At 41.1% G+C, this 9,266-nt stretch overlaps 1 protein-coding gene across 2 annotated transcripts in view; it reads left to right on the forward strand.

Moving 5' to 3' along the window:
- Window positions 1-6,451, forward strand: part of ppm1e (protein phosphatase, Mg2+/Mn2+ dependent, 1E) — a 56,228-nt gene extending 49,777 nt beyond the window's left edge. Inside the window, exons 7-8 of one of the 2 annotated variants that reach the window (XR_014202423.1) lie at window positions 1,050-3,640; window positions 3,674-6,451. Coding sequence is in view for 1 of the 2 variants with exons in the window: in XM_082158265.1 (XP_082014391.1) it covers window positions 1,050-1,993 (944 nt within the window). In the remaining variant the exon portion in view is untranslated. Of the gene's footprint in view, window positions 1-1,049 lie in introns of both variants that reach the window. The other variant, XM_082158265.1, reaches the window with a different exon arrangement.
- The last annotated feature ends 2,815 nt before the right edge of the window (window positions 6,452-9,266 follow it).

Here is a 9,266-nt window from a genome sequence, read left to right on the forward strand (position 1 = left end):
ACATGCAGAATTGACAGTCCTGTTTGTGCTCTGTAAAATGCTATGAACAACTGCACAAATCACTTGAATAGCACTTTTCACTATACATACAGTACTGTTCTAAACCAGCTTTACAGTATAGTATCTCACAAATCCCAGTAATCAAGCTAAAGCCATCAGCTGAGAGGTAAAAACTCCCTAAGACGGTTTTAAAGGACTTTCCTTTTGGGCTCCTAGAAGATATTCACTTATTTAGACAGGATCTTTTGTAAGTTAAAGTGAACTAAAGGTCAGTGTGTGCGTATTTTTAGAAGAGGATGTTCAGGCCACAGCAGAAAACCCTTTATCACCACACTACAGATTTCAGTATGAAGGAAACAGCATTTTAGAAAGGAAACCCTGGCACAGACTCGATTTAATCAATGTAGCCAGATTGTGCAGCTTCCACTTGGTGTAAATCAGTAGCTGAGTCTGTGTACTAGTGAAGAACAATATTGATTATTGTTAAAACTTAATCAACTATACTGATTCTAAACTTGCGTAATCAGACCAACTGTGTAGTTGGAGTTGAAAAATGTACCAACCAAAAATGTATTTGAATTACCTGACTTCTTCATTACCTCAATAAATTATTGATACAGTATCAGTGTCCTTTATAGTATGTACATTAGCTAGTGTAAGATTACGGCTTTCAGGCTAATGAACATTGCCGTAATAACAAAGACTGACCTCCAGCAAAATCCTTAGGCAGTGTTCCCACGGCTTCGTGCACAGGAACCGTTGCACTCCTAAATGCTGATAGCTAATCTGTCAGATAATCCCATCAGTTTAGCATTTAATTCCCTTAAAGCTCTTGATTCATAAATAGGACAAGTGAGGCTAATTCTGCCATAGCCTAGGCAACTGGTTGTTTGCAATTACAAAAGTACAGAACATGTCCGAATCATATTTCACTCCAAGATCAAAAGAAAAAAATATTGAAACATATTTTTGGACATTTTTGTTAGTTTTTTTGCATTAGGGCATCATTTTTTTGACAATTAAGTATTTTTTTGTATGTCTACGTGCAGGTGATTCAGAACACAAGCCCTATATCTGTGGTGATGCAGACTGCGCCACCTTCCCCCTGGACGGCAGCGAGGACTACTTGATCCTGGCCTGCGACGGGTTCTACGACACCGTGAACCCAGACGAAGCCGTGCGAGTGGTCAGCGACCACTTGCAGGAGAACAGCGGGGACACCTCCATGGTGGCCCACAAGCTAGTGGCCTCGGCCCGAGACGCGGGGTCCAGCGACAACATCTCGGTCATTGTGGTGTTCCTCAGAGATCCCCGTTTGCCCCCACCCTCAGATGAACCGGAGGAGCAACGGGAAGAGGATCCGGTGGAGGATGCGGGAGAGGAGGAGGAGGGAGAGGAAGTGGAGCCCTTGCAGAGTGAGCTGGTGTGTCAAGACGGAGGGGCGGAGAACGGAGGAAAGAACCGGAGCGGCTGGCCACTCCAACAGTGCTCGGCGCCCGCTGACCTGGCCTACGAAGACCGCATGGATTCGTTTACGGACAGAACAAGTCTGAGCATCACGGGGCCAGACATGCGTGCAGAGACTGGCTGCTTCAGGCTCCCAGCTTCATCCGGCCTGCCCCCAATGAGAACCGTCACGCCAGACCTCATACACCCCTACGGCGGGTTCGGCACGGCCTGGCGTCCCTATCAAGAGGATGGCCCCAGTGGGTACAGGCAAAAGCCCCAGTCTAAATCCACAGTGCCCTCCTACACGCAGACCACCTCAGATGGACAATTGCTGGAGGTGGCTGCGCTCTTCCCTCAGGAGGGCCGGAGGAAGAGGCGGCTGGAGGTCATGCCGCTGAGGAGGGAATCGAAGAGCTTGATTCGGAGGGCCAGAGAAAGCCACGGTCCTCTGAGCTGCTTCCCTAGCGTGCCCTATCCTCTCCGCTCCCCAGAGAGGAAGCCTGGGATAGCCTTTCCCCATGTAACCCACAGCAAAAGGGTCTAATCGACAACTTCCTTGCCCCATCATGCCGCCCTCTGTCCCTGAAGATGAAACATACTCATGCAGTGGGCGCACGCACACATACATGTACGCTCCGTTCCAAAACCTTGTGAGCACTCTTCATAGGCAGCATTTTAAAGTACCATTCAGATGGAAAAGATATATCATTTTGGACAAATTCTAAGCGATAGTGACAAACTTTATGCTATTCAGAGAAAAGGTGCGGTCACTTTTACCATTGCTTAGAGAAATTTAATGAGCGAGATCCAATCATTTCAATAGAAATTCGTGCGAAAAAGAGGGCGAAAAAGTTCACCATGCAGATTTCGCTCATGTTTAAGTTGGTCATGCGAATTCGCTGTGGTGACCAAAGGAAATCTGCTTAGATTGGAAGTGACGTCTGTGTGAGCAGACAGCATTTTAAAGCACCCTTCAGATGGAAAAGATACCTCGTTTCGGACTAATTCTAAGGCAGCATTGCATGTATACTTGTGCAGAAGGCAAACAAGACAAACTTGGTAGACGAACGAGAGGAATTAAACTATTGATTAAAAGAGTTAAATATAATTAAAACCAGAGTTTTTTCGTGAGTGCTACAGTATTTACTTATCAGAGAATAGTTGCGGTCACATTTACGAAATCCAGTAATTCCAATAGGAATTTGCGCATTGTGAGTTTCATGTGAGAGCAGAAATGTTCACTATGCAGATTTCGCTTTTGTTAAAGAATTCGCCACGTTGACCAAAAGAAATCTGCTTGGTTTGAAAGTGACGTCTGTGTGAGCTGTGCTTCATTTGTCTCAACACTATTGATATGTACTATGTGACCGTACCTTATCATGTTGTTATGATAGTAACATGCTGACAGCAAACCCTACTTAAATTCCTTTATGCTCATTGCTATTTGTGTTACTGCCTATGTAGATGGTCCAAATGAGTCACTTTTGAGATTTCCCGGACTGCTGTCTATGTAAGGAGCAGGCAGCGAGGCAGCTCACTGGGTTCTGGAACAGAAACACACACTCAAACATATGAGATACTACATTGCATTAACGCTTCCACGTTTATCTTATATGAGCCAGCCTCAGAATCCTTCATTACTCTCTGCCAGCTTCCTCCTCATCCTCATAACCCTCTCTCTGATCCAGTTTGATTTGTGTGTGTGGAAAGAGTGTTAAGCCTGTCCTAACACTATCCTCTATTTACACACACACACACATAATGTAAACCCAGTGTAGAAGCAAGCAGGTGTACAGATCTTAAATCTGGTTTCTGAGGCAAGAGAAATGATACAGCTCTTGGTTATTAAAGCCATTTTAATGTCCAGACACTACACCTTCAGATGAACTTATTCAGAATAACCTCATAGACCTTTTATTTATTTTTTCCTTTTTATCCAAAGCGTACGCTGTATGAACTGGTTACTCGATGATGGTGTGAGGATGTCATTGAAAAGCGAGTGGCATCATATTCATTTGTGTATGTTTTTAGCACACATAATGTATGTGCTGTTTATGGCCCCTTGTTTTACCTTGTTCGTTTTGTAAGACGTGAAAACCATAAATGGCACTTTCCACAAAGAGGGTACAATTTAGTTTTGCTAAATGTTTATTGCTATAGGAAATAACAAAATCACAAAATTGTAGTAAGAGTTGCAAAAAAGCAAACCAGCTCATATATTTAGTTTGATCTCCTGAGGTTGACAGTCACTATTTTCTAAAGGTCAAGCACCACTTTCACTGACCATTTGTTGAAAGAACAAAAATGATTTTAATTTTAAGAGGCTTATTTTGTATTCTATTTGTGGAACGTTCTGGGCTGTTTTTTGGGCGGCTGCCACGTCAAAGCATTTGAACATTCAACATATCTCCAACCACCCTGATGATGCTAACTAGAAATAACATAAGTCACTGACAAACAACACCTGTTGCTTTTCCAATCATCGCCTTGGAGTGAACATATCAGATCAAATTTAGATGCAGTAAATATTCTATACATATTCAGTTTCAAAACCAAAGAATATGATCATCAGGAGGCACACTACCATCCCTAGACAGCGCTACACCTACAACCACCTACAAAGAGCTTGATGTTAAATCCTACGGAGGAAAAGTACTCAAAGACTCCAGTCAAAGTTACCAGTCAAAACAAATATGCTCAGCCAAATATTGTATTTCTTTATATTGGCAAACTGGATTAAGATCTGTTTGATTGTCAATCTAAGCTTGTATAGGATGTGTAAGTGTAGCCCAGAAGGCTTGATTGACATCAGAACAAAGCCGACAGGAGATGCTCATAGTTTGAAGTGCCCCTCAGGTGTTGAGGACATGGATAATAGAGTTTCAGCAGCACAATGTGTGCCTTTATTATCTCCAACATTGGCCTGTTTTTGACACGCTGTGAAGTTGATGTAGAGTCAATTTTACCGCTCTACTACTTTATTTATTCTAAACTCTACCAGTTTCTTTATTCAGAAATGGATGCTTAAGATTAGGACTGTCTCTTTTTATTACCATCTTTACCATACTTTTCTTTTTTTAAATCAGAATTTGTTGAAAATTGAAATCGTAGAAGTACATATACTGTACTTTAACATTAAAATTTAATGAGAGTACTCTGACTCATTACTCAGTTTAGAAATATAAATTATTATCTGTCTCTCAGTCACTGATATCATGGCGCCATTTAGAAGCAACATGCTTTGGAAATTCTTGGCCTGAAAGGGAGAATTCACCCAAAAATGACAATTCCGTCACCCTCAAAATGAAGATATTTTTAAGAATGTTGGTAACAGTTTTAGTCATAAGGGTTTGGGACAACATGAGGTCGAGTAAATGATGACCGAATTTTCTTTTTGGGTGAACATTAAGCTGATCGTGCTTTACCGATTACCAAGTGGACAGAACTGAAGCAACTGTCACAGTTACAAAAGTATAACTCACATTGTTAGTTTGAGACAGGTGTGATCAATCACCAAATGGTCAGTGCAATATTATATTCAGTCTTCAAACTCATTTAGAAAACTTAACAGAAGAATTGCACTGATCAGTTTCAATTTATTTATTTTAGTTTGCAGAGGGTTGTGGGCGGGGCTTAACATCCATCATTCACTCAGCCTTTGTGTTGTCATTCAAGCTCCCCTCATCATCCGCTTCCAGCCACGAATTGAGCCCAACTTCTCACCCGACACCATTGTGTTCTCCTGTCAAAAAAGGGGGCTTGAATGGGAAGTTGAACAGTCATTGTGCATTTTAACTGGTCCAGAATGTACATCCAGATGTCGAATGTAAGAGGAACCCTCCTTAGAGCTTGAAACACGAACAAGGAGGAGGATCAATGAAACATTTACCCCCATTAAAAGACTGTCCCGAATGTCTGTACGCACTCTACCGCCCATTATGAGATTCGTCAACTGGTTTTATACCCTTGTGGAAGTTTCTGAGCACGTCACCGGCTGCCCTGCCACCTCCATCATGAATCGTAAATCGTAGATCTGCACTAGAAGCGGAAAAACGTTTCCTCAAGGCCTTCGGTGCAGGATTGATGACTGGAAATTGATGAGTGCAGTTCACAGGACATGGACCTCACGACGAAGCTCCGCTCCACATGATATAGCCTATGCGGATTATAGATTCATAGAGCCTTCCCTTTTCTCCCTCACCATCATGTACAATCTCCCTCACGATCATCACCTCGTACGGGGCACAAATTATATATCAGAAGTGTAGTAACTTACATATATTGTATACATGTACGTACGTATGTGTGTTTTGAGTGCGTGGGTGCGCGTAACAGTTGAGATGTGTATGTGATGTCTGTCTGCTAAATGTGCTATTTTAATCACCACTGATAACTCAGATGGATACAGAAATCTGTAACGCTTTTCAGTAGGCCTAACCCCTGGCCCCGCCCCCTTCTCACTGAAGTACGTACTTGAAAACTACTTGGAAGTGCGCAAAGTCTAACAGATGCAGCACTGGGCGTTTGTAATACAGTCACAGGCAGGCTCTCGCTTATTCACCGAGTGGTAATGAGTCAAAGGACCAAAGTTTTCGGACGGTTAATTTCAGTGAAGAACATCTCACTTCGTCTTCACATACTCAGTATGATACTGTTGAGCCTTGGCCCCCATGGACTGACTGTTAGACGCAGCGTTTCCCCTTAGCGATAGTTTCTGCGTCAAGGGCGCGCGCTCTATCTTTCATGACGGTTAGCCCTCTCCTTACTTGCTGTCACTGCTTTTTGTCCATGTACTGTTCAGTACTGCTCTTTTTCTGCTAGCAATAATGAACCTACGCAAGCCATGAGTGAAGAGAGCTCTTCAAAGGGCTTGTCTTCTCTAAAGCAAAGATGAGGAAGGGTTTCCAGACAACTTAGAGTTGGGGGGGAAGTATCTTAAAAAAGAAAACCTATGTTAATGGTCATCACTGTATTCTATTAAACCTGTGTTGATGAGAAACCACTACTGTACTCCAAAGAGTTTTTGTTTTTTGATGTGTAATAGTTTTAATGGTCTGTGCCTGAAAGCAGTTTCATCTTCAAGATTTTTTACTGATCACTTTGGTCATAGTATTAGCTATTTATAGAGGGAAGGTGACCTGGAAGTCAGTCAGATTTAGATCATGGATTGAACACACTGATGATGTGATTCATGATTTAAATAGCTTCAAGGTTCAGATTTAACAACAACAAAAAGTTTTTTTTGCTCCAATTTTTTGTGTGAAATGCCGGTTTGCTTCAATCATACAGATAGGCTATGTTTTGTAGATCCTCCATACAAATATTGGAAGGAATGCAACTGAACAAACAAACAAAAATGCTACAATAAATTAAGAGCCTACTAAAAACAGGAAAAAAAATTATTTGCATTTGTTTCGTACAGCCATTCACACGGATCTGCAAAAACGACTAAAAACGCTGTATTCTGCTGACAGGCCAGTAGTTGGCGATGTCAATTCAAAGAAACACTACGTGCCTATAGATTGAACACGTATGCGTATGACGTCATAGTTTTTCCTAAATTAGCATTTTTGTAGTTTGCACGAAGACGATAATGGCTTCATTTTCAAAAACGTGCACTTTGAAACCCGTTTTTCAAAAGTTTGCGTTTTCAGGCTCTCAAAATGCTGTTTTAGTGAAAAACGGTGTCGTGTCAATGGACCCTAAATCTTATCAACATTTGCAACAGTCCTGAAAACTTTGTGTGTCAATATGCGGTAGGCCTATTGTCAATTATCTTGTGAGGTGGCGTACTTAAATATACCTTAAGAGCTGAAATATACCATCAGGCGTTATTTAAATATATATTCCCACACGCAACAGTGGTCACAACGCAATGTTTGGATTGGTCTGTAAAGGGTCATTTAAACAGAACATTTATGAAATGTCTTGTGCTCGTGAGATTCGGTTTGAATCAGACTCAGTCAGTGAATCGTTAAGTTCGCAATTGACTCTTCGCAAGAGTCATATTTTAGTTATGTCTGTATGTTCGTGAGGCTTACATGAGTATGCCATATTCACTAACTAGTTTCAGATTTCCCAAACCCGTACACTTTATGGCTGATAAAGTCTCTATCAGCCCATAAGATTTACTGTAGTTTTAACCGTCTCGGACATGTTACAGTCTGACGGTAGGCTACACATTAACAGTAGCCTTACTATTTCTATTAATTTCTGTGAGTGTTCTGAGATCTGAAGTACAGCAAGTCCTTATTGCTGACACACACAAGACCTGGTTGTGACCCCTGAAGGTTTTCTGAGCCAGGACAAGTAATTATAGTCTCCGTCCTCCACCTGTCAGGCCTTGGCAATAACACAGGACAATTTAATTGAACAAGCTGCCTTTTAATCAAGCTACATGCACTTCCTGTGGCGATAGGAGCGTGAGCCCGTGTCACACATGCAACATTGTCTTGTAGAGTACGTTTGTTACTTGACTATTTTAAATGACTTAATTTAATAATAATGAAATAGTTTTTATAATTATGTGTAGGCCTATAGACTATACATAATACACACATACATAACACCATGCTACGTTTATCAGCAGTACAGGTGTAATGTAAGCTATAGCAGGAAGTGCCTCCTGGTCTGTGTTGAGTGTATTAAACTTTAATCACTCTTAAATTATTAATGGTTTTATATTTAAAGCCAGTCCACAGTGAAGCACTTCCTAACCAGTCCCTGCTGAACTTCAGAAGAGCTTTTCCTCTTCGAACATGTAGTTTATGTAATTATTACGCAAACCAAAATAGGGCATGCGTTGTATTTTCGTGTCAAGACTCAAGCTGTTACTGAAAACCAAGCAAGCAAGGTCAATTTTGGTCTAAAAGACTTAATTTCAAACTAAATCAACAGTGATGTTGTGTTAAAGCATTAGAATCAAGACATTAAAGGTATTTTGTTTTCGATCATGACCCAGCACAACTTAAGTGGAAAGCCAGCTAGTGCTTTTGTGTCTAACCTGTAACAAAAAAAAAAAATAGAGATGTACTTGAGTTCAGATTTAAGCTGGATTTTTCCAGTTGAGTGGTCTAGATTGAAGGTGATGAATTGCACCGAGAACAGGATTTAGTGTTCCGCTCTCTGGATGAGCAGTAAATTAAAACTGTGTACTTAGCGTCCAACACTTTCCCCAAAAAAAAAAAAAAAAAGGTCCAGCCTGTTACATAAATCCTCTGAAACTGCCTGAAGATCAGTCATGACTGCACAAAACACACACACACATTTAGAGGCTTAAATAGCTGGGAATGTTAAAGGATGTATAGGCCAAACCAGGAGTTATCAGAATCTCGAGATTGACACGGATCCATCACGACATGTCTTCATAGAGACTGAAGTGAGTGTTGGCAGTCAGGTGCTGGAGGAGTGGAGGGAACGGATGTGAAGAGGACAGAATCAGAGCCAACACGCACTCATCCACATAAACACTGCTGGGCTTATTCTCACACAGCACTGATCTGGCACTGCACAGTGTACAGACTAGACCAGACAGCAGGTGCAGACAGGCAATGGACATGCACACACACACACATGACACAGCAGCCAGTGTGTGAATCTCACCCAAACCAGATCCTGGTCATATTTCACCCCAACATATAAAGCAGGAAATAGAAAATATAGTTTACGTCTTAGAAGTCCATTTTTAGAATCATTACGATTTTTGAATCATGTTTATGACAATTATAATAAACTTTTTAACAAGTTTAGCTTAATAAATAAACTTAAAATCTATATTTATAAATAATAATAAATGTATAATAAATGTATTTGCTTTT

This window comes from Leuciscus leuciscus (genome assembly GCF_965113295.1).
Source record: "Leuciscus leuciscus genome assembly, chromosome: 24".
NCBI lineage: Eukaryota > Metazoa > Chordata > Actinopteri > Cypriniformes > Leuciscidae > Leuciscus > Leuciscus leuciscus.